The sequence below is a fragment of the Engystomops pustulosus genome, chromosome 1, assembly GCF_040894005.1.
Source record: "Engystomops pustulosus chromosome 1, aEngPut4.maternal, whole genome shotgun sequence".
In the NCBI taxonomy this organism is placed as follows: Eukaryota; Metazoa; Chordata; class Amphibia; order Anura; family Leptodactylidae; genus Engystomops; species Engystomops pustulosus.
This window is the reverse complement of record NC_092411.1, coordinates 231,156,498-231,183,708: the sequence shown is the minus strand read 5'-3', so window position 1 is coordinate 231,183,708 and position 27,211 is coordinate 231,156,498. Positions and strand designations below refer to the sequence as shown.

The 27,211-nt window shown below is 37.8% G+C and overlaps 1 protein-coding gene across 6 annotated transcripts in view; it reads left to right on the top strand.

The window, feature by feature from the left end:
* Positions 1–27,211, top strand: part of GRIA2 (glutamate ionotropic receptor AMPA type subunit 2) — a 125,766-nt gene that overhangs the window by 82,537 nt on the left and 16,018 nt on the right. For all 6 annotated transcript variants that reach the window (XR_011849353.1, XM_072120674.1, XM_072120682.1 and 3 more), the window contains exons 11-13: positions 230–600; positions 6,751–6,949; positions 27,142–27,211. The exon at positions 27,142–27,211 is cut by the window's right edge and continues 178 nt beyond it. Coding sequence is in view for 5 of the 6 variants with exons in the window: in XM_072120674.1 (XP_071976775.1) it covers positions 230–600; positions 6,751–6,949; positions 27,142–27,211 (640 nt within the window). In the remaining variant the exon portion in view is untranslated. The remainder of the gene's footprint in view (positions 1–229; positions 601–6,750; positions 6,950–27,141) is intronic.

Here is a 27,211-nt window from a genome sequence, read left to right as displayed (position 1 = left end):
CGTTAATGGCTGTGAACACATCCTTGTATGTTAATATACATGGTATACTTTTAATCGAGTCTGTGCTATGCTGGTAAAAATATACAACCTACGTTATTAGAGAATGAACTTACATCTAGGGAAGCGCCAGCAAAATGTTACAATCAAAGATATAAAATGTGCACATATGAATTGTTTTTCATTGGTTCTTATACTTACTAATCAGATTGTCTCCATTTTTGTTTTACAGAAAGCTGATATTGCAATTGCTCCATTAACTATAACACTGGTGAGAGAAGAAGTGATTGACTTCTCTAAACCATTCATGAGTTTGGGAATATCAATTATGATCAAGAAGCCTCAGAAGTCAAAGCCAGGAGTGTTTTCTTTTCTTGATCCTTTAGCCTATGAGATCTGGATGTGCATAGTATTTGCTTATATTGGGGTCAGTGTAGTTTTATTCCTGGTGAGCAGATTTAGCCCATATGAATGGCATACTGAGGAGTTTGAAGACGGAAGAGAAACGCAAAGTAACGAATCATCTAATGAGTTTGGGATATTTAATAGTCTCTGGTTTTCCCTTGGTGCCTTTATGCAGCAAGGATGCGATATTTCGCCAAGGTTGGTTACTCATCTCTTTCCACTTTGTGCATTTTTGGTCTGAAGAGGATGCCATGGTGAAAATATTCACAGCAATGGAGACACATGTTTCATAATGTAGGTTCAGTTTCAGGCTAAAGTTAATTCAAACATTCAATAGAAGTTAAGATAGTTAAGACATCAATATGTTTACGACAGAATTTTGTCATAATTTGTGCCAAAAAATAGTCTCAAATGCCTTGCGTGACATGGGTTTTAGACAGTTTTTTAGTTACGTTTTATGACATTTTTCTAGACTAGACTAGACAGCCTTAAACTGTGCAAGTTTTATCATTCAGCTCTTGACAATTTGATAAAATTTGCACAGTTTAAGCGTGTCAGTCTATCTGTCCCATTGTCTAAGTGAAGATACATACACCATGTATAGACTACTGAAATGCACAAGGTTTTGATATTTTCATGCCTTCTTGGAGGGGTACCGTGTTTTTGCTGCATTCCCATTTCACAGCTTCAGGCCTTTGTGGCCATAGTGAGCTGTGGTGGGAAAAAGGGTAATGTGTTCATACAGGATTGACAATGGTAATAATAACCAACGTCATCTGGTATCATGAATATTTATTGTTTCAAAACAAGTGGACCATACATGTTTTTACATACATTGCATGAATATGTTTTATGTTCTCAATAGCCGTTTACTGTCTCATGGTGCAGATATATTCCCATCACATGGTGCTGAATACTAGCAAGTCTCAGCCTGGATGTAATCCTTTATACCATGAACCCAGAATGTACTACACAATCAAATATATATATTTGAAGGGTATGTGTCATCCACTTCATAGAGAGTGGAGAGATTAGTCATTAGGTATTGAACTGGCTCACAGGTCTCTATCTAAGTATCCCATAAAATTTAAGAAGAATTTAATCTAAAAGTTATCTCCTGCCTTGTCACGTATCTGTTTGGGACATTGGTGAGGCTGGTGGTGACCTCTAACCTTTATCAACCAATAGAAAGCAGTTAAGCCATTGACCACTGTTCATTTAAGTTGCCGGACTTTTATTTTACCAAAAATAATGTATATAAGCTTAAATGGAAAAATCAGGACTTATATATATATGTATATATATATATATATATATATATATATATATATATTTACTCTTTTGCTCAAAATCACCATAATCTGCCTACATTCATCTTATGTGGATTGATATGATTTTGATATTTTCTGTGAAATATTGGTCTTTCCTGACACAGTCAAAGCTGATGACATTGTAAAATGACGGTTTTCAATATTAGATTGATATATTTAGAAACACTTGAAAAAATGCTTGGAATATTAGAACTGGCAAATTCTTAAACAGCACATTTCTCTTCTTCGCAGCTGGGGTATAAAAGATTAGACAAGTTTCATAGGTGACAAATGTAATTGTTGGCCTGGAATATGCTATTTACACCACTCCATCAATATTTCAGGCATGTGGTGAATCTATTTACACCTGTATGATAGGGCCATGCTGGAATTCCCTAAAACAGTACAGGCAGTCCCCGGGTTACATACAAGATAGGGTCTGGAGGTTTGTTCTTAAGTTGAATTTGTATGTAAGTCGAAACTGTATATTTTATAATGGAAGTTCTAGACAATTTTTTTTCTTTTGCCCCAGTGACAATTGGAGTTTCAAAATTTTTGGTGTAATTGGACCAAGAATTATCAATAAAGCTTCATTACAGACATCTTACAGCTGATCATTGCAGTCTGGGACTATAGTAAAGCATCCAGAGAGCTTCACCAGAGGTCACAGTGGGCAGAGGGGTCCGTCTGTAACTATGGGTTGTCTGTAAGTCGGGTGTCCTTAAGTAGGGGACCGCCTGTATACATAAAATTCCTACAATAAGAAGTGAGAGCATGCAATTAACACAACAGGATGTATGTTGCAAAGACTGAATGGAATGTAAATTAAAAATATATAAATATATATTTAAATTTTTATTGATATTATAGGATAATTCTAATGTTTGGAGGGAATTATTCAAAAATAGATAAAGGGAACAGCAGTCTATATATCCAGAATATGTGAGTATAGGATAGAGCAGTGATGGGGAACCTTTTAGAGACTGAGTGCCCAAACTACAACTAAGACCCACAAAATTATCGCAAAGTGCCAACACAGAAATTTAATTTGTGATTTATGCTCCAAGCTCTGTCAAAGCTTTCATTCATATTAGCACCCTGAGGACACCAATAAAGCAGAAAATAGGAGAAATTTGGATGATCATTGTAGCTTCCCTCCAGGATCCCCTAAACAGGAAGAATTGTCAGGGCCGGAGCAGGAGCTACAATGATAATCCAGATCTGTCCACACCTTCCCATTCCTCCAGTAGTCCCAAGTAGCACTGTCACTTTAAAATAGCTCTGTGCACAGCAAGTCCTGGGCTGTGTGGGATAGTAGGAAGATACCTGGAGTCCTCTCTGCTTATGGCCTGGGTGCCCACAGAGATGTCTCTGAGTTCCACCTATGGCACCCGTGCTATAGGTTTGCCACCACTGGGATAGAGTATGAAGTGTAGGATATACAACAGCAAATCTCCAGTCACTCTTAAAGTTATTACATATGATTTCATAATTATGCCTTTTGTATAAGGCTCCATTCATATGTTCGTATATATGGCGGCTGTAAACAAGCCGCTAAAACAGCAGGTGCATTATGCATGAGCACAGTGTTCCACGTTATTAAAGCATTTGCACCATTTTTCTGTCTAACATGGCACTAGAAAGAATGTGCAAACTCCTCACACATGTATTTACAAAGTGCCTGCGCCTGCAGCCTTTTTTTTGGGTAGGAGATACAATAGGCCGTATATTTTCACATATTTTAACTCCTCATAGAGAAGGATCCCAGAAAAGAACATCTAGTCTCTTTTGTGACATTTATGAATAGCATTTATTGTTATTATATTCTCCATGAAAATTACAATTTAGGACCATCTTTGTTTTTTATGATTCTGCAATGTGCAGGTTCTTTGTCCTAGTTGATAACTAGGTGTTACTTCTGTGGTAAATGCTATGAAAGCTACAAATCAGCTTTTGACAATCCTTTTACTAAAGGACATGGTAAAACTTAGTTGTCAGTAAGAGTGTGGCACAATGCAGGGTTCTATAAAAGCATAACCCAGAGTTATTTCACAGGGTACACAAGTTTTTACTAAAACACATGTGCGGAGAACCGAAACATCTGCTTTGAAGTGAATCTACGGATATTTGTTGTTTTTGGTAAAACTTACTCATGTCCTAAAATACACTATAATATCTAGGTATTTGTTAGATCTATTACAGAGTCCCATCCTTAAACATAGCATTTCATTAAGAATTCCAGAACTCTCCAGCACCTGCTCCTGCCTACTGCATACTGTCCATACATAGAATTCAGACGGTACACAGGAGGCTTCTAAGCCCTTCGTAGTTTTGACATAATACTGACTGAAGTTATCATTTAACTTTGTTTATGTAGAGGATTCAGAGCTGTGTGTTATTTTAATAGTGGGAAATTAATCGACACGGGTAATCTTAGGTTTTTGTGACTACCATATATTTACACGGAAACATTATAGTTTGGGTGTTGTGCTTCTACCCAGGATAGATGAGAGTTCTATGTTCTTGACTACCTAGACCCTTATTCAGGGATACTTGTATCTAATTGAGAATAAGTTCACACTACTGTCCCTTTCTTTTTGATCTTAGCAGTGTTTATAAATCAGCTTTTCCTCCTGTACTCACGGATAGGAAAAAAAACTGTGTTTGGGGTTCGGCTGCACGACCCAGACTTGTTGGGGCACATTTACTTAGGGCTTTGGGCCAGTTTCTGAAGGACTTTGCATTTTCTATTAGGTGTAAACTGCTTGCACAGGTATTTAAGGAGTGTTTGCCCCACAAATGTGTTGCACGCAACCGTTTTCTGCTGCAGCTGCACTTCCCAGCTTGCGACACAAATTAGGGGGTGTTTTGGTTGCTCAGTCGGACCATGTGCAGATTTAACATGCAAAGCATGTTGCACGCCCTATGTAAAAGGTGCACCACAAAAAAGTTGGTGAACTCTGTTGGGCCAGTGGAGGGAAGCAACAGAGTCATGATTATTGGTGCACATTCTTAGTTGTTGCACGAAGCATTATACACAGGCAGAGCACTTTTAGTGCAGTTTCCCATATTCTTAGTAAATGTGCCCCATTGATGGATTGGCAGCCAAACATCCAGATAGACTCCCCTGGCAACTAGCCACGACTATGATTTGCCAAAGGGATAACTCTGGCCAATCATAGCTATGGCTTGTTGTTAGGGGAGTAATTTTCTGAACTGGCTTTTTGACCGCCAATCCAACAATACATCTGGGTCGCTTGACCAAACCAAGAACACAGGGTTTTTTTTTGTTTTTATTTTTAAAAAGGCAATAATGGTTAAAAGAACATTCCAGGAAAAACAAATATGATGTGTTACCACTAGTGCAGTGTCTGGAGATTAATGAAAATTCATCAATGTTATGAACTTCCTCTCAGACCCTACAATAGACATAATATAGTGGGGCACATTTTCTGAGATAAGTGTGGCAGGATTCTTACTGAATTTGTCAAAAACTAGACTAAATTATATGTATCACACTTGCAGGAAATATCCAAATAAAATCAAGCATGATTTAACCAGAGACACTTACTCATAGATCCAAGCACCATGACTTTGGTAATCTTCTTATATTTGTCAACCTTGTTCTCATTCCATCTAAAATCAACTTTTAAAATTATGTGAATGAAGCAGGGCTCTGGAGTGTGTTACCAGAGCCCCTGTTTGCTGTAGTTTCACATTCTGTTACATTGTGCAGGAGCACCGAAATCGCCTACTGTAACCTCATGGTAGCAGTGAGTTTGCTCATGCACAGTGTACAATCCTGTGAAGACCGTGCACAGAAGGGCTATGGTAACGCCCTACAGAGCCTTTATGGTTCATTATTTTAGAAAGAAGGAAGCAATGGATAACAAATATAAGACGATTACCACAACCACAGTAACTGGTTCTATGAGTAACTGTCCCTAGGTTATCATGCCTGATTTTGATGGTAGATTTAGTTTCATATGTCTTTTAGGCACTTGCATGGCATAGGGACATGACTTTGTCGGCAGGGATGTAGCTTTCCAAAAGGAGATTGGGTTAAAGGGACACCTCATGGTAAATAACATCTACTCAATTATAGTAATCCATGTGCTATATTGTCCCTTTCCTTGCTGTTTCCATCTCTGCGTATCATTTTAGGTTAGCTTCATGGCAAATCCAAAAATTCTTTCAATAACTGACTTTATGGAGGGCTACCTATTACAGGCATCATATCTTCCTGTATTTCAATACATTACATGGACTCTACTACACAGGCTCTCCCAGGGGAAGGGGGTACACACTGCAATCCCAGGTACTGATTCTAAATAGACAGGTACTCGTTACCCAGTTCTAACTAAGGAGCTGACAGCTCATCCTCAAAGACTGTTATCTTAGCTGATTTAATGTATATTCTCGAGTATAAGCCGACCCGAGTATAAGCCGAGGTACCTAATTTTAACATACAAAACTGGGAAAAAACTATTGACTTGGCTGAGGGTAGGAAAATGCATTGGTCCCTGTCTGCCCCCAGTTTACAGCCAGCCAGAGCATGCCCCCCAGTATAAAGCCAGAAGCCCCTTGTCCCCAGTATATAGCCTGTAACCTCTGACCCCCAGTATATAGTCTGCAGCCTGTGACCCCCAGTATATAGTCTGCAGCCTCTGACCCCCAGTATATAGTCTGCAGACTGGAGGTCTTCTTTACAATATAAGAACGTGTGTCAAAATTGTGCACAGCACACAATAAGTTGGTCACCATGTCAAATTAACTTTGTTTTACAAATTAGGACTAGTAAATCTGCCGCCCTATCTAAGGTAAGGTTTTCATGGAGTGCTGATTCAAACAACAATAACTTTTAGGGTCAGAAAGTGCTAGTATTTTGCAGGATTCTCACATTTGTTATGTTTTATTGCAACCAATTTTAGATTTTTGACAGTGTATATTAACGTTTTGCTCTATGTTCAATTTTAAACTGTATTGCACCGAAATTCATTTCATCTTAAAAATGAATTTATACTTTATACGTTATTAGATCCCTATCTGGTCGCATTGTTGGAGGTGTGTGGTGGTTCTTTACCTTGATTATCATTTCATCTTACACGGCTAACTTAGCTGCCTTCCTTACTGTGGAACGAATGGTGTCACCTATAGAAAGTGCGGAAGATCTTTCTAAACAAACTGAAATAGCATATGGAACACTGGATTCCGGCTCGACAAAGGAATTCTTTAGGGTAAGACAAACTTTTTAAAACCATATTGTTCAACATCTATTGTTTTAGTGTAAAGTGGCCTAATTTTATTTTCTGCTTCCTAGTAGAATCTCTCTGCAGTATGTACTGTACTTATCTACCTGTACTATATATACTATACCATATTTTGTCTGTTTTTTATGTACTATAGTGATGTATAGCGATGTACTGCTAACCATCTTTGTAACTGTACATGTAATGTTATGTACTACATGTACTGCACTGCTATACACTGGTGCTATGTGTACTATATTAATTGTTCATATATGTTGTCTATATGTTAATTCCAGTGTAGATAGCTATTTCTGACTTGCTTTAATTAATTCCAGCCTATTTTTGTTTATTTTGTTTTGATATTTAGATATTTTGGAACTACTTCTAGTTTTCCATATATGCAAAATAAAATAGTTTCCCATGATGATTTAAAGGGAACCTGTCAGCAGATTTTGACCTAATAAACCACTACTAGTATGTTGTCATGCAGATAAACACCTTCCAGATAATATTTCTTCCATGGTCCTGTATGGTGGCATCATGCAGTAAATCAGCTTTGAAGGGAGATGTGAATTAGTTGTATAAAGTCAAGTAGGCAGAGAATTTAGCACTGAAGTCAAGCTCTCCTTGCCAAGAACGTCCCCTTCATGGTAATTGATAGTACTGCATCCAGAAATATCACTAGGCAGATCTTCTGAAGTCAGGTGCATTGTGTCAACCACATGGCAGGATGTGGGGAGAGCTTATCTTCAATATAAAAATCTCCGCCTCCTTGACTTTATACCAGATTACATCTCACTTCAAAGTTGATTTTCTGCATGATGGAACCACGCTGAGCCATGAAACATGATCTGGAAGGTGTTAAGCTGCTTGACAACATAATAGTAGTGGTTTATTAGGCCTATTTCTGATGACAAGTTCCCCTTAAATATTATATATTAGTTTAGTATAGATATTATTACTTTAAATGGGGTTTTCCAGCTACAAATTTGAAAAGGCCTCTAGTGTATTGACAGTTCCATCCCTAAGTATCTTCTTTAAATGTCAGTATCCATAATTCACAAAAGGAGCTACTATAAAGAGTGAGGGGAACTTCTCAAGAGCCGGTACATGGTATCCCCCTTGCCTCACACTTTGCGGCATATACTAACAGGTTCCAGCCTCTTCTTATTATATCCAGTATAGTAAAGTAGAATATTGTACAATAGTAAAGAATTGTGCTATAACCTGCTCCTCTGCTCACCTATTCCCCATTCACTTGGTGTGGAGGTGGTGTGGTGTGTGACCTGTATGACAGAAAACTGAAGTATAAACGATGAGATGCCCCCCTTATTTTTTCAAATGCCCCCGGTACAGGAAAGAGACTTGATTGAGCAGGAGTGAATGGAATTTCGCATACTCAGATACACAACCTAAACTCGAGTGTTCTCAGCAGGTGGCAATGGACCTGTGCGCTAGTTGAACTGAGCACACTGCCGTGGACTGGAGTCCTTGTATCATCAAGATATATAATGTCAGGAGTCCCTGTCCGCTGGTCGAACTTCAGCTCCAACTGCTACCGTGTCGGTGCTGCTGTTCAGCCGGAAGACAGGAAGTCCTAAAAGTAGTGTCATGTCACCCTCAAAAAAAGCATAGGAAGAAGTGGGACAAATAGTTCAAGTGCCTATCTTTAATGCTGTCTGGGGTTCGATACTTTTATTGAACCAATTCCTAGCAAACCTTTTCAATTAACCTACTGTATATTACAACCTATTGTAATGTAATTTAAACTGTGATGTCATAATACTGAAGATATTGTAATCATTTATACTAATACTTCCTGTCCTTGGAATAATAGTTGGATTTTCATGAACATGCATTTCATACAAATGATTATTTGGAAGTTGGCATGTAATAATATGCTGATGTAATTCACTTGCGCCCCCACAGCGATCAACATTTGCCTGTTCTTAATGTTAGCCCACATCATAGTCAGCCTACACATCTTTAGCAGGCTTCAGAACAGCTGGATAAGTCAAGTACACAGAGAATATGAGTCATAGAGTGGAGGATGAAGAAAGGGGCTGAATTTCTGTGCAAGGTTTTGCGTAGTTCCTGTGTTCCAGCTATTGAACATACATTATTCCTGATGCTTTGCAATGTGTATTTTAATTCCAATCTATAGTTGCTGTAGCCGTAGTGACCAGTTACAGAATCACAAAATGTGAACAGAAATAGTTTGATCTGATCAGTGAAATATAATATAACATATCATCTATTTATATAACATTTTATCTATCATGTATATTTATATGCTGTATCTATGCACTTCATATCTAAGCAACATATCTAACTAAAACATATCCCCTTTTAACAAGGGGGCCTGTAAATCTTTCATTCAATCTAGTTATCAATATTCAGGAGGAATAGCACATCACAGCTCAAAAAATTATAAGAAAGATTATGCATATCTACTAGATCTGTTTAACTACTACAGGTACTACAAATCAAAACTGACATCTACCAGTATAGACATATATACAGTATAGGCTGTATATATAACTGTCATGGTAGCAGATATAGCAACAGTGAAATTGAATGGGAGCCATTATCAGTTTAGGAATATTTCTCTTTTTTATGTGGATCCAAATATGAAAAACGGAATGAGGACTGTTGATTCTGTTCCTGTGTGAAGATAATTTCTCATAAATGTAGCCATGTTGTCCCTTAGAAACGAGAAAGTTTCCTCAGATACGGCCACCTCTGCTGGAGAGATTGCACAAAGGAACAAAAGGTTTTTGTATATGAAATGTCTGTGAGTTACTGCATGTTGCACAACCATCCTGTAGTAATGATCGCTGAATCCAGGTGGTCAGGCAGGACTCAATTAGTACATGTCTGGCCACTGCTGCCAAAATGTGAGGTGGTCGTATTCGAGGAAGCTATCTCGTTTCTAAGGGACAACATGGCTACATTTATGAGAAATTATCTTCACACAGGGACATTTTTTTAATAACATCCAATTGAAGAAATATTTACATATGGCAAATGAATTCAATTAAATGTTAATGCCCAGATGGGTATACCCCTTTAATCTGGCTAAAATCTTTTTACGAAGCCCCATTTTTAGTGGGTTTTTGTCAATGCAAAGTCTGCAACGAAAACATTAGGAATCCCTCATCCCTCAAGTCCAGCTGCAATTCTAGAATTTAAAAGCATTTTTTCCTGTTCTGGAGCTACTAATATAACATGCTAACATACAAACGTATTGTTACACGTCAATTTCTAATGTTTGAAACCGGTTTCAGTTTAAATTTGTCTAGTTTTACACTCCACCTTCTTTTAGTTGGCTTAGTTTGTGTCAGTACAATGTATTTGTCACATTTTGAGACAAGTTGTGCCCTCTTTTTGTAAAAGTCAGGAAATTATATCTGAACTGTCTTAAAGACTTTAACCCCAATGTTTTTCAAATATTTTTGGTGTACACTGCACTAGAATTCTGCTTTATTTTCATAAGTAGATCCCCCCTCCCCAATACTGCAAAACTATTAGAAAATATTTTCTAATTAGTTCTAGAGCACACACTGCAGACAATACGAACTGAGGGAGGATTTTCAAAGTGCCCAAGGCAACCAATCAGAGCTCAGTTTGCATTTTTAATGCTGAGCTTTGATTGGTTGCCATGGGCAACTAGAACAGGTCTGCTCTCAGACACTTCTGATAAATCTATGTCTCTTTGTGAATGGAGTGAATATTTGATCCATAGAGTGGGCCATTCAACCTTATATAAACCTAATGGAAGCCTTTTTGAATAAAATATTAACAAGCTATTAGGAATAGCTAACTGTGCCTCCTCCAAAGATGAGCCCATTTATTACTCTGGAAGAGAAAAATATAGCTTCCGTTACAGTTGATTAAATTCTATAGATCCTTTATGTCTGATCCACCTATTTCCAACCCTATAACAAAAGTGCCCTTACAGTTTTGGTCTCCCATTCCCCTCTGGCCTTTGTTAGAATCACGAAAATAATAATAAAAATAATAATCTTTATATATTCCGTAGCGCTTTACAGATTTTGGGTAACATACAATGTCTAAAATAAGACATTAAAGAGTAACAAAGTTTACTAACTCCTATCATTGTAAGGTAATGAATCATCTGAGTAACTCAAAAGGCAATTTGACCTATATTTCTCATTGCTCATATATTGCTTCCCTTCTCCCAAAACCACCACTTCTTTCTTCCACGCTTCTTATGAATTAAATTCCTTGAGATTTCAAATTTACGCACACCTGGTCCTCATTTCCTAAGCTACACATTTATATACTTATACCTCCAACTGGAAATCAGATTTTGGATGTTCCCTCATTGAGGAACAATGGTCTAAAATTTAGAACTTGCAACAGCAAACCTAACCATAACCCAGAATACCCACCTAGAGTCCACCTTTAAAGTATTATTATTCAGTGCCCAGAATTGGTCATAGTTCACTGGGAAGTCCTACTTATTGAAATAGGAAAGCCATAAACTAGGGGACATGTGACATTTTTGGTGGTTCTGCCCTTAAGTTAAAATGCTCTGGATTCCTTTCTTTTTTTCCTGAATACCAAATCTCTGCCCTTTACCAAATTAGCCTATGATTGTCCTCAAAAACCAATGATAAATAACCCCCTTTATCTTTTTGTTAACACTTCCTTGTAAAATTCCTTCCAGATTTCTTTTATATAACCTTGAATTGGTTAGTCAGGAAAATGACGAGATTGATTGATCATTCAGAGCCAGTGGTCCCACTCCTTGAGTGAAATAGTTCATCCTCTTTTGTAAAATTATGTACATCTATATCTAACCAATATAATGGTTACACACATTACACGTGTCATTCAACTAGAGTCATAAAATATGTTTTTTTTTTCATTTCAGAGAAAAAACAGCCATGTAGTCAAGTAGATAAGAATTAAATAGAATGGGGGTCATTTACTAAAGGCCCGATTCGCGTTTTCCCGACGTGTTACGCAAATATTTCCGATTTGCGCCGATTGTACCTGAATTGCCCCGGGATTGTGGCGCACGCGATCGGATTGTGGCGCATCGGCGCCGGCATGCGCGCGACGGAAATCGGGGGGCGTGGCCGAACGAAAACCCGACGTATTCGGAAAAACCGCCGCATTTAAAAACCGAAAAAGTGTCGCTTGGGCAGCGCTTACCTTCACTTGGTCCGAGGTGGTGAATTCCGGCGCGATGAGATGACTTTCAGCGCAGCAGCGCCACCTGGTGGACGGCGGAAGAACTACATTCATAAATCCCGGCCGGACCCGAATGCAGAGCAGAGAACGCGCCGCTGGATCGCGACTGGACCGGGTAAGTAAATGTGCCCCAATATCTTTTGTAATTGCATAGTCACATAAATTGAGGCAACTTTTCGATGCAGTTGACTATAAAATTTGCATTAACCCCATTTAAAATGCCATTTTTAATACTTTGTGCATTAGTGAAGGCTGATATTTATAGCTCGCTGAGAATATTAAATCTAGTCATTTGTTAATGAAAACATATGAAGGCAGGCTTATTAACAAGATACTAGTAAAAATGAGGGAGATGGATAACAACCTAAAGTCTAAGTCCATAAAAAATATTCTGACAAGTTTATTATACTCTGTGGCTAATAGAGATCTATGGTGTTTCTTTAATAAGGATTTATTATAATTAAGCCCCCAGAGAAAAAAGTACAATAAAAAGTATGGATGCTTTCCAGAGATTTCATTGTTATGTATTGTTGAAGGGCTTTACTAGACAGTAGATAGATCACTTGGAGACTTAATGGTTTACTCTTTCAATTAATATTTTAAAAAATCTACAAAGGGAATAGAGCAAATAGAATAATGGCTTCTTTAATTACTCATTTTAAAAATGGGATCTCTACAGAATAGCTATTTCTTACATTTTGGTGATACTGCCTTATAAATAGGGATTAGCAGGTGTTAGCAGCAGGGGCTTCAAATGCCCATTGGCATTTCAGGTTCAGGCCTGATCATCCCCATTTATAACTAGTGATGAACGGATTCAGTGAGGTCCTGTATGTCAAAAAATGTTTAGGTCGGATCCGGGGACCTGAACCCCTCCTATTCAACTCTTGGTTAACTCTTTAAAAGCATTCAAATGGCCATCTGCTCCTGCGTGCTGGCATTTTCTGGGAGATAGTTATTCCTCTTCGAGTGCCAGCACTGATCGCGGGTGTTGAATGACAGGATGTGAGCCAGGCCCAAACCAAACCCCAAACTTTTAACTTAAGTCCGGATTTGGGGGCCCGATCCCACAATGTTCAGCAAGGATCTGAATTTTGTGGATTTGAAATTTGCGGTTCTGATTATAACAAGTTAAAACCAATTTCCCAAAAACTTTCTATTACAACACAATCAGTAATTGGTAACTTTAAATGAAAGATAAATTCAGTCAAGATGGTAAAAAACATGAAAAGGAAGCTTCTTTCATATAATCTGTTTAACAGAGAAAATTTTGTTGTATAGTCATGTTTCAACTGGTTTTAATTGTTTTTGTGCCTACATAAAATATATTATACTATCACCTTATTTCTAAATTGGAAAGCATATACTGTAGATTAGGAACAATTCTTTATAACAACCCTTTGCCTTTAAGGCAGATATTCAACTCTTGCAGGCAGTAATTGTCCCTTAATTTTATAACTGGATGAATGACTTCTAACTGCAATAATTGCAATCAAAAGCTTCTCAAAATCTGACAGGTTTTTACATCAGCAGCAATGATTTGTAGTACACTCTGTACTATACAATGATAGCTTTCTGAGTATTAATTGCTTATTACACAGAACAGCTTCTCCGCTGGGTTCATTTCAGGACATTGTCTATGTTACTTCAAAATTCCGATTCTGTTTCAGACTTCTAAACTTTTCATTTTGGCTCAATAGCTTTTACCATACCTCTTCAATTTTTGCTACAGTCAATGGACCGATGACCCAATATTTTCTGCAGCTATAGCTTTTTTTTATTAGAGGGATTCTGTGTTGATTTTGTCATTCTAAATGAGTTGTAGATGTTCTGAGCATTTCCCATTTGGTATAATGGATCTCAATCTTAGCTTGATGTAGCCCTCGAGCCTTAGAAACTACTTTATCTCACTCTCCAATGTATTTCAACTATATTTTCTCATCTCTCTTGGACTTTTCTTTGACTGTTGCATTTTGCCTTGGCTGAAAGTTTGTCATGTCTGTAACCCCAGCGAACAGATGCAAATCTTTCCCCTCCTCTAAATAAAATTTACAAATATGGATTTGCCTCAGAATAACTTACCCTTACATTTGGCTTCATTTTAGCTAATTTTTCTCTAGTGTATAGAGAATTCTGGTCTGCAACAAATTTATCATATTTTCACATGAAACCTACATATACAAATCTTCAATGTTTCACAGCAAATAAAACAATTCAAATCAAACAATAAAAAAGATTTTTAACATTTCATAGTCAAGATACACGTGAATAAGGGCCAGTTTTTAGGTATGGAATATTATCTTTTATTTATTTTTTTAACATTGCTTTGCAGTGTTGAATTGGCGCAACCGAGTCTCAGAGAATCCCTATGTGGGGTCAGGTTCTACTCCAATACTGGAACCCAGAGGTCCACCAGAAGACAATCCAATTGCATGTCATTATGATCTATTTCATAGTAGTCCAAATTTCGACCCCAGCAATCATTTTATTTTGTAAGCTATGGAAGCCCAAGTCTGACACTGTTGTTTCTATGCCGTATTTTATATGTCTGAATAAAGGTTTTGTTATTATGAAATCATGTGAGCGCTGCAGCAGTTTCCTTAAACTCTGCTAATATTGCTTAAAGGAACCAAGCACTCTTACATGCTGGTGTGTGCCCCCCCTGGCGGAATCGGCTCTGCTTTCAACTTCTATGCGCTTGTTTTTAAAGGCTTGTAAAGTAAGGCTTTAAAAATTATGCAAATGAGTCTGAGGGGCTCCGGGCTCCATATATGTTAATATGCCCCTCAAACAGGGAATAAGAAGCCAAAGAAGAATTGATCCTGTCAGAGGGGGCACACACCAGCACTTATGTGAGCTTGGTTTAAAATCATTCATCCTGGTGGTAAATTTCCTTTAATGCTTTGTTCACATGTTCCTAAAGCATTGCTAAGCAATTACAGAAAAAACACACTAGGCCCATACCACATCGAGAACCTTTGAGCATTGTCTAAAAATTAATACGGTGACATTGAAACTGAATCACAACTTGGCACCAAATATATTTGTTTGGGAAACTGATATACTGATGTATTTTAGCTGCGGGAGTAAGGCCGGTATCACAGTCTGTTCAGTATATCCCATTAGTATGAGTAAGGTAAAGGCAGGAGTGTATCCTACAGAGGAAAGGTATGAGGGAAAGATTTGTGCTTCTTCTGTGTTAAGCCGTGCTCACTAGGGATACACAATTCTGTCACAGCTTACCTACAGAGATTTACAGTAACATCATAGTACATGGATCTATACATTATTCGTCTACATAATGCATTAAACTACCACAATGTCAATTAATTGTTTTCTAAACTATGGACCAATATCCATGATTGGGTTGTTATATCAAAACTTTTTACACAACACTTTTGTAGGTAATTTCACCCATTTACTTTGTCCTTAAAACTTTACTTTTGTTTTATATTATAAATAATATGTACGTTAAGACAAGCCCACATTGAGGTTGTGTATTATTTGTGTTTGATGAATCCCAAAGAGCAAGAATCTTTAAACTTTCTTAGACCTATGGGATTTTTCCAAATCTTGCCCAAAATCCTGTTTAAAAAATCTGCAGTGCAAATACATTTCTCCAGTGGATTTAGAATCCCCAGTGAGCCTTCAGCTCAGCGAGTTCTGTGTAGGTGCATATACTATTGGAGACCAAGACAGAATCAAAACTGAGAAATATCGGTAATGGTGAGCATCACTTTTATCTATTTTTCTTTGTCATGAAAATCATATTTCCCAAAAAATTATTCCCATGAAAACTTGGATTTCTTGCATGACAAATGCTTAAAGTGCTATAACGTGCTGTCAGCAGGGTTCAAAACTCCTCATAATATTTGATTTTACTATATTAAACCAATAGAGGAAAGTAAACACAAAAAATGAAAAACTTCATATTAAATTGTATAGTGCCACTCATATTCAAAGAAATTGCAGAAAGAATTAAACCTCTGACCGGTTGCTCCTAATTACACAAAATGTCACTTGATATTAATATATTTTCATCTAAAATCTTTAGAGCCAATACAGGATTTACACGACCAGAGGATTTTCTTCAAGAATAAACCACCATTCAGACCGTAAAACGCTAGTCTTTATCCTCTTCCAACCTCAGGAAAATTCCCAACAGCTTGCTATATATAGGAGGTTTGTACAACTGTAGCATAGTCAAAAACAATGATGCCAGTTATACGTGCCCAACCCTGGGTTTCGCCTGAATAGTTTCTTCCATGGCATGCTGGGTTGGCTCTGACAATTTTAGAAAAAAATACAATAATCGAGTCGGGTGACATTTCGTGTAATTAGGAGCTCCTGTCAGAGATTTAATTTTTTTATGAAATTTCATAATTTATGACTTTTTAATGTGGACTTTTGGATCGGTCCTTGACCGTATATAGCTCATGTGCACTGATGAGTACAACACAAAAGGCTTTTAGATTGCTTTGTTTTTACAATACAGTATGGATTTCACTGTATTACAAACTACACATCAACTTTCATTTTCCTCTTCAGTATTATGTAGGGATCATTTTGCTGTGCATGCATATATATGTTTATGATGAGTTTGCTCATTCTGGACAACTAGACTGCTTACTAGACTACTTGGTTGATTTATTTTTATATCCAGCATTCCTTTGCTCAGAAATGTTTTCTTCAAGATATATTTGTAATCCATTGTTAAACATCTCTGTATTCACAGTCATTTCAGGGGTGCATTGGCAAAGTATAAATTTCATTTGTAGAGAAATATATGAAAGAGGCAAAAAAGAGGCATTGTTTTCCTTGTCCCACGGTGGAAAACATATTTGCATATTTCCTAGAATCCCCAAGTGGAGCATCAATGACTATAAGTCTCCACAAGCCGTAAGGCAGCCTTAATTGGGAAACTCTCTATAAGGTGAATGCTTACTTTCTGACCCTATATCTAGAGAATGTATGTTAGAAGGATGACCTAGGAATGCACTAAGGTAGGCTATAAATCAGTCATAGGTGGAGTCCAATAGCCACTTCCAGTCGTCTTTTAATTAAATCCCTCCATATTGAATAGCAGAATGGAAACAGAGAATGGATCTGATCCTTAGTAAGTAGTACCTACGACATTGGTAGGCTGGTTTGTTTGGTTTGTATGGTTTGATGCTGACTAAAGCGGTATGTGCCATAATCCTTAACTCCCCTTTACTAATCTCATAGCAAGCCAGTCCCTGCCCCAAGTATATATAAACCCCTCAGTATATAGCTAGCTAGTGCCCTGTATATAGGCAACCCCGGTATATAGCCAGCCAGCCCCAGTGCATAGTCAGGTAGCCCCCAGTACATGGCCAGCCAGTCCCCAGTATATAGCCAGCCTTCTTCAGTGTATAGCTAGCCTGCCCGCCCCAGTATATAGCCTGTTAGTCACTAGCACATAGCAAGCCTTCCCCCAGTATATAGCCAGCCCCTGCCTCAGTATATAGCCAGCCAGCTGCCCCCAGTATATAGCCAGCTCAGTATGCCTAACACATAAAAAATGCAAAGGTGAGTATTGACTTTCTTCTTTTTAACTCAAGTATAAGCCAAATTTAGGTTTTTCAGCACACTTATACTCGAGTATATAAGATAGTTAATTGGCTTTGCACATTTGCAATATTACACAATAATAGGAAATGAATCCCTGGCATATTGTATGTTCATATTACATTTAAAGGGGTATTCCCATTTTAGCAAATAAATGTTAACATTTATAATAAAAAGTTATACAATATCCCAATATATTTTCTGTATCAGTTCCTCATTGTTTTCTAGATCTCCGTTTGCTGTCATTCCATAGAAGGCTACATTGTTTATTTTCAGTGGACCGAAATCTGATCATGGTCGCACAGGTGCCCGGCTCGTTATATCACACATCTCTGATTACTCTTTATGATACTAATGATTTTTACAACTATAAGACCATCACATAATTATGGTCAGATTTCTGTCCTCTGAAAGTAAAAATACAAGCCTTCAACAGAATGACAGCAAGCCAAGATCTATAAAATCGCAAGGAATTCATACAGAAAGTATATTGGAAAAGTGTATAACTTTTCATTATACAAACAATAACATTGATTTGCTGAAATGTAAAATATGCATAGTTTCAATGTGATGTCATAGAAGGATATTAAATCAATGTGTTATTAACTCTAATTATACCAACAATTAATTTTTCGCTTAGTATTTAATGAAGATCAAGTAAAAAAAATGTACAAAAATCATACAAAACAGCAGCAATAATTCCAAATACTGAGAGCTGATATTTAGGTTTCATTTCTTGGTTTCATTTGAGGGAGCTAATGGATTTATTATAAAGAAGAATTCGCCTACATACATACATTGTTGAAGCGGCTCTGTCATATAATCCCTGTATACCCATTCATCTTCACAGATGTATGAAACAATAGCAATGCTTTCCCTTTGTTCGTAACCTTTTCATTAAAAGAATTTTCCCATTGCTCAAAGCAGAACTTCACGTTTGGAATCTGCATTATATATATATATTTATGTGCATATTGTATGGGATTAGGTAGCAGGGTAGTCATCTCCTGTGGTGGAAAGGCATTTTTGTGAGGGAGGCACAGCAATGACCATTTGATAAACCTAAGTACAAAAATACAAAAATGAGACTGATAGATACATACACAAATACTATATCCACATATATGAGAGAAAATAAAATAATTATAGTTAGAAAAGAAGCATCAATTTATTATACAAAATGTTATACTTTTGTACATTTTATAGTGTATACATATATAATATCTGTCAATAAAGTTGACAAAATTGTAGAGAGTCTTTGCCTACTGGCTGTGCCTACTACACAGCCTCCCAAACAACATACAGCAACATAACTCACAGGGTGCAGAGAGAGCTCAGTGTGCCTGAACTACTGACCTTACATAAGTGGACTGAAAAATTGGGACTGCCCAAAACCCAGGCTTTCTTAATGGAGTGGTGGGGTCCATAGTGAGTTTTACAAGTTACCCTAATTCAGAGACATCTGCAAAGATCTTTGTCATACATATCCTGGTTGCTTTTTCGCCTCCTGTGAGAGCTTCAGTCTTTTCCCTGTTCTCCACATGCTGCATTCTGAATCTCTACACAACTTCCTGTTTCTCTCTCCTTCAGTCTGTCACAATGACAGCCTCCAGTGTGTTTTTCTTTCTCTCCAGCCGTCTCACTGACCCACACACTGAGAGTAAAGGGGAAGGGGGCCAGGATGAGTCATAATCTCCTGCTGTAGGTCCCACCCATTTATTAGTTCAGAGACATGAAAACAAGAATCCTACAGAGAGTCTGCACACATCACTAAAGGAAGCACCAGGGATAAAGAATCAAGTGGTGAACATTCAGGGAATATTATTAGGGAAGTAATGGCACATAGGCAATTTATGGTAAACAGTGGCCAACCCCTTGAAGTCATGTGTAAAAGCGAAGAACCTTGGGCAAGTATATACCACTTCTCCAGAGACTCTGCATTGGGGCACTTTAACTATGAACCTTGCAACAGTTTTCTGTCAGGCTTTGCAAATTCTTTTATGTGAAAACTGCTTGCACATGTATTTAAGAACTGTCCACCACACATATGTCATTCTTCATGTGACACAAATTTCGTCACTAAACTGGGCATTCTGGTGTACAGTCTGGTGTACATTCTGGTTTATATATATATACACTTTAGCACATATATTTTATTTTATTCTTTTTGTGAAAATATTGGTCAAAAACTATTTTATTGAAGTCCGTTTGATTTACAATATTTGCACTATGAATAAGTCATCTTAATTCTCCCATGAAAAGCCATGTGTATACATCTAACTTTCCATATGAGAGGCCCACAATATAGCTGTAAGAAGAAAGACCAGTCGTTAGTTTTACATTTTCTTTTCCCATTTCCTTCTGTCTTTACATAGTTAATAATCAATTGTTCCAGAAATGTTTAAAGGGCTATTCTAGGAATTAGCATAATTCATGTACAAATGGGTCAATAAAATATAAGCTAATATGTAATTAGTTGTTATTTAAAATTTTGCTCCCTTTAGCAGAAAAATGCTGTTGACATAGACTGTAATGAAGAATTAAAATGCTAATGGCCCATTAATCAGTCCGTTGGAGCAGACACAGGACAAAATTTGGCCACTGGTCACATGTCCACATCACATGTCCTGCATCTGCCTGGGCATGTCATGTGATCACCACTATGTTTAGCTGTAGTCAGTCGGTTGCAGTGCATCCAGTATGACCAGTGTTGTGGTGAGACCCTTCTCAGTGAGGCAATGTACGCACTATGTACACACATCATTACTATGGTAACAGAGCAAAAAAGTCTGTTAGACCATCACTGGGAGCAGAACATAGGAGTGAGGAGGATTTGCTGAGAACTAGAGGATCAAGGGACTTGGAGTTTCCAGTGGTGGCCATCTTGATTATAATTTAGCATACTTTACAGAGGCCATAAAATTGTGTGAATTTTAAAATCAAACTATTTAAAAGGAACCTACCACCCTGATTCTACCTATAAAGGTAGAAGGCGTGGTAGGTGGATGGATGGGACGTGAGGATAGCCCTTTTTTGGGCTAATCCTCACGTCCTGGGTGTCTTTTACAAAACTTTATTACATGTATATGCAAATTTTTTTATGCGGCTACTGGGGCGTGGAGTAGCCGGACATGAGGCTACTAGTCGCGGCTACTCCATGCCCCAGTAGCCGCGTTACTCCGCCTACCAGGGAATCTTCGGCGCGCAGCTCCTGGTAGCTGCGCGCCCTTGTCCGGGTCCCCTGCGTTCTGCGCATACGCAGACCGCAGGCCTTCGGCTGCGTGGCCGCGGCTCCGGGGCCGGAACTACTGCGCATGCGGAGTAGCCGGGGGACTCGGACGAGTCCCAGGAGTAGCTGCGACTAGTAGCCTCATGTCCGGCTACTCCACGCCCCAGTAGCCACATAAAAAAATTTGCATATACATGTAATAAAGTTTTGTAAAAGACACCCGGGACGTGAGGATTAGCCCAAAAAAGGGCTATCCTCACGTCCCATCCATCCACCTACCACCCCTTCTACCTTTATAGGTAGAATCGGGGTGGTAGCTGCCCTTTAAGCTTCATTTTGTGTCTACTGACATTGAGTTTTGTTATATTCATTTATTTATAGCTTTATGGGTTTTTGTATCAGACGTCATATTCCCGGTATACCCCTTTAAGTAAAGAATCATGAGAGATCATTTTCTACTTTCTACTCTTGCTTGTTGCAAAATATGTCAATATTTTATCAGTGAACACTTGGACCCTGGCTTTGGAATCAATGCAAAGAATAGAACCAAAATCACAGGTTCAATCTCTGTTTTGTACTTGAACTGTGTAATTCCACTAAGAGCATTTACCTAAATGTAGGAGCACCAGCGATCTGACATTGATCACCTATTCTATTGATAGGTCTTCAGTATTATTAAGCTTTAAAGATTACCGATAACCATAATCTAATGGTGACAGACCATCTTAGTAATGGTAACAATGTAATTTCTTTAGAGTTGTTCATTAACCAGAAAAAAAAAAAATTTCAGTACAAATGTTTACTTTAGTGAATCAAAGCTAAACCATAATAAAATATTTTTTAGGACTATAAGACGTAGCTTACTAGAAGAGGCACCCAAGATTTAGTCATTCAAAAAAGGAAACATTTAACACACATGCACAGCACATACAGTTCTGCTACATCCATACACTCACTCAGCCATGCTACACTCATGCAGTCAACCTTACTACATCCATTCATTTACAAAGCTCTGCTACATCCATTTTCACAGATTGCTCTGCTAGGTCCAAGTACTCACTTATGTCTGCTACATACATTCACTTACATGAACACATTCAGCATTACTCTGCACATAAAAACATGAAAACCAACGAAATTAACAAATAACCATTTTTTTTTAACTATATTTTAAGAAAAATGTTTTCCGATATCCATTATGAGATGCACAAAGGGATTCCTTTGTTGAAAAATAGATTCCACCCTAAACCTAAAATTGTTGATTAATAAATCAGATTCTATGTAAAAATATTATATTAATTGATAAGTGCATGCAATTAAATGAAAACTATACATGTGGAAAAGTTTGCAAAACCATTTGGGTTCTGATCAAATGGAATTTCAGATATGAATTTAAAATAAAGTCTATGTTGAAATGTAAACTTTGTAAATGCTACAAATCTTAAGGACCTCAGACTTTAGGACCTCACTAAAGCACAGATAGTGATCACTGAGTAATTTTTCCAGAAGGCGAGGACTTGGAAAAATGACCCCACATGTATCCCACAAGACAAATTAGAAGAATGTCCACATTTTATAGGAAGTGTTTAGGTTTGAGGAATGCCCCATGCCTCCCACCCCACTGCTGGGGATTGCCCTTACATGCCCATTTAGTGTGGAGGCAGAGTAAGGAGGAAAATAGTCACAATTCCTGGCCATGCACTAGGAATTGTGATTATTTCAGAGCTTGTTCACCATAAAACTGCCATAAAAACCTTGTTAAATCTGTCTCCTCCCCCCCCCAAGTTCATGGTGTGCACAACAGCCTACTGATTTGTGTCAATTAAATAATTTCAAGTAAAATAAATAAAAATGTTAGTCTAGTCTTAGGATATGTGGTAATAACAATTGAAAATAGTGTGTAATGTGTGGATGCTTAAATATTTGTATTATACCATAAATCTAAATGGGTTTTTTGTTCTGTAGCATGTCCATGTGAAAACCTAATTAAGATGAATGGGGAATTTCATAATGCCATAACTAGTTTTGGAGTATTACTCAGAAAGAAGGTGAACTCCAGTAATGTATGCACACGTGTCCTCCTATTTTTATTTGTGCCTATATGGGTGTATTTTTGCTCGATTAATTGTAAAGCCTTCAATGTGAACTAATATTTATATACACAGACCTGCACTCAAACGTGGAACAAAGTCGTAAATCTATAGGACTTGTGTCCAGTTTTTTATTTCACTTTATATTTTTATTTTATTTTTAGCATATGAAATACCTATAGGGTATGACAACCCTTGCACATATTTTGATGTGAAGCTGTCACTTTTAAAATGACATATACTCTCTCCTAATTTCCCTGTGCTCATCATTATAAGAGTTCTGTCTTCCCACCATCTGTTCTGTACATCTGGACTCAGATTTGCAATTTGGTGCTGTTTCCAGATTTCATCTGTGGCCACAACATTTTATATGAATACTTAGAGAATCCGATGGGAAATGTAAAGAATCTTTCTTGTCACACTAAGTTAAAAATAACATTCTGTTGCAATCAATTTCAAGAATTCTTACTTTTTGAAATAGGCATATTTTTGCTTTAACATTTTGATAGATATGTAGGTTAAATATATTTGTTTGAAATATTCTGAATTTTATTTTTTGATAATTTGCAGAGTATAAATGTAAAACTTGCTAGATATCATGATTTCTGTAGCCAGTGGCTCTGGTGATTAATTAGTTTAAGGTTTATTCTGGGAGCAGAAAAAGAATGGGCCATCAATATCTGCTTACCACAGTTCATCTACATGCACACTACACCTATAGTAGTGACTGTACAGAGCAATGTAGGGTATGGAAGCTTTTGTTCCATTTAATGGGGTATACCCACTTTTTATATTGATGACATATCCACAGTATATGCAATAAATATATTGTAGGTGCGGGTCCTACCTCTAGGACCCCCCATCCTGCAGCCCAACTAAATGGAGAGTTTGCTACACATGTGTCGACACTCTCTGTTGAAATCTATTGGAGCACCACAAATAGCCAAGACTACAGACATGGTGGTCCCATACATGAATGGGTAGTGGCCATGCATGCGGAGCAGGAAATATTCTGTAGATAAGTCATAAATACAGAAGATGGGAATACCTCTTTAAGTAAATGGAATGAAGCTTGACTATGGTATATTCTTTAGGTAAAAGTAAACATTACACAGACCACAGTGCTCTAATGTAGCACCTCCAAAAAGCAGCAAGTCAGACATTTGTGATTTGATGCTGATGGTTTATTCTAAGAATAAGCCAGCAATCCAACATTCCTGGAATACTTCTTCAGTTAAAGGGAACCTGTCATCAGTGATTAGCCTAATAAACCACTACCAGTACATTGTCAAACAGTGTAATAGCGTCTAGTTTTTGTTTCTTTCATTGACCAGTGTTGCGGCATCATCTAAAAAATCAACATTTAAGTGAGATGTAAATTGGTTGTATAAAGTTAAGGAGGTGGAAAGTTTAACATTGATGTCAAGGTGGGGAGATTTGAATGTCTCCTCCTCTGTGATTGACATCATGTATCGACATAAGGAGATCTGGTTAGTGATGTCTCTGGATGCAGGACAATCAGTTACAGTGTAGGGGGCTTTCTGGGGAAGAGCGAGCTTGACTTCATAGTTCAACTTTCCGCCTCCTTGACTTTATACATCCAGTTTAAATCTCATTTCAAAGTTGATTTTCTGGATGAGACCACTGGGCCATGAAAGAAACATGATCTGAACGGTCTTCAGCTGCTTGGCAACACACTGGTATTGGTTTATTAGGTCAATTTCTGCTGACAGGTTCCCTTTAAGCTTAAAGGGGTATTCCAGGAATCAGCATAATTCATATACAAATGGGTCCTTAAAATATAAGCTAATGTGTAATTAGTTGTTATTTAAAATTTTGCTCCCCTTAGCAGAAAATGCTGATGACATAGACTGTAATGAAGAATTAAAATGCTACTGGCCCTTTAATCAGTCCGTTAATTTCCTCCGCGCGGTCCGTTGCAGAACAGAAGATGGCCGCTGGTCACATGTCCACATCACATGTCCTGCACCTGCCTGGGCAGGTCATGTGATCACCACTATGTTTGGCTGTAGTCGGTTGGTTGCAGTGCATCCAGTATGGCCAGTGTTGTAGTGATGGCAGTTACACATTATTACTATGGTAACAAAGCAAGAAAACCTGTTACATCATCACTGGGGGCAGAGCATAAGAGGAAGGAGGAGTTACTGAGAACTAAAGGATCATGGGACTTGTATTTTCCAGTGGCGGCCATCTTAGTGATAACTCCACCTACTTTAAAGAGGCCATAAATTTTGTAAATCATAAAATCAAATTATTTAAGCTCCATTTTGTGACTAATGACATTGAGTATTGTTGTATTCATTTATTTATATCATCATGGGTTTTTGTGTCAGACGTTCATATTCCCGGAATACCCCTTTAATTATTTGACACACTTAATTGAGACACTAAATAGATGTCTATTTTTTTAGGGTTTGCAATTCTTCATAACAAAAATCAACACTATATCATGATTTGCTTACATTCTGTTAAAGCAGGTTTCCTGAGCTATAAATGGATTGGTCAATAATAGGCGAATGGTGGGGGGTGTAAAAACATGGAAGTCTCACCAGTTATGTGATTGCCCCAGTGCTTGGGATGTGTCTACACTAGGGTGTAGGGCAAAGCAAATATCTCAGTTCATAGTGTATAGGCTATCCAGGCTCACTGCAGGCTCATCCCTCATTCACTTGGAGCATTTCTGGCAGTAAGCATGGACGTCTGCTACACTATTGACTCATCTGTCTGCTTCCGACTCCATCCCTAGTGTAGCAGTATCTAAAGTGCCACTGCAATCATCTATTAGCAAAGGTGCCAAATGTACCTCCATTGATCAACCATTAATGACCCTTCCTATAAATTGTTTATTAAATGTTATAGTCTGGAAAACTTGTATGACTTCTGATATTATGTTGATTTGGGAAAAACCTTCACTTTCTATACACATACCTGGATATCTCAAGCATAGAATAAGTAGGAAAGACACATTCAGACTTTATTTCACATTTGGTAGTAATACATTTTTGTTCTTTACAACAATGAATCCTTATTCTCTTCTGTGAGCTGCACTTTTATTAGTGTGGTGCCAATCTCTTGTTTGGTATGATTATCTTACTAAAAAGTGATGCATCATGTCATAATGCCTCTTGTATGTCATGTTTGATGTCAATGGAGCTGCCTTACAAGGTAGTTAAAAGAGGCGTGGTTTTCACTATCCCATCCTGGAAAACGTTGCATATATTCCAGACTCACCCTAGTGGAGCATCCATGGCTATAAGACTCCACGTGCCTACATGGTGGCCTTAATTGGCAGTCTCTGTAAGGAGAACTCTTACTTCCTGACCCTAGTCACAAGCCTCTCACCCAGCCAAGCCAGTTCCCTATGTTGTACTGAGGAGACCAAATCAGGTTGAAATAGGGCTGTCTACAGTTGGGAGTCTGTTCCTTCTGGAATATATATACTGGTTTGGTTTTAATCCCGCATCATGTTATATGGGCTAAAAGAGGCATGGTATTCTGTATCTCATTCTTGAAAACTTTGCATATTTTTCTTTAAATAATGATGAGTGGACCCATTAGTATTTATGTCTGGCAGGTTCCTAGACCCGAATCCAAACACCCCTGATCTTGCATGAATCACAGATGTTTAAGCCTTTAAATGGGTCTGCTAACCCACCAGTAACACCGGTGATTAGTGCCTGTGGCTTGTTAAGGATAACACCACGATCAGTGCCACTAGTGGGAAAGCGAACCCATGTAAACGGTAAACACCTGTGATGTATTAACAGCTGCAGCCACAATGTTCAGCATGAACCTGAACATAGCGGTCCACTGATCACTACTACCAAGTTTCAGTGACATTGTGCCCAATTGTCTATCATCCACATCCAATGCCAAAAAATGACACAAAATTTGCTCTTGGCTAACAAGAACTACTACTGTGCAGCAGGTTTTAATTATCTGGAAAAACACTTTAGATATTGTAGGACCATAATTCTGCATTTAATTTCTCTGTCTTAAACTATTTCATTCTTTTATCATGTTTTTAGAGATCTAAAATTGCTGTGTTTGATAAAATGTGGACATATATGAAAAGTGCAGAACCCTCTGTCTTTGTAA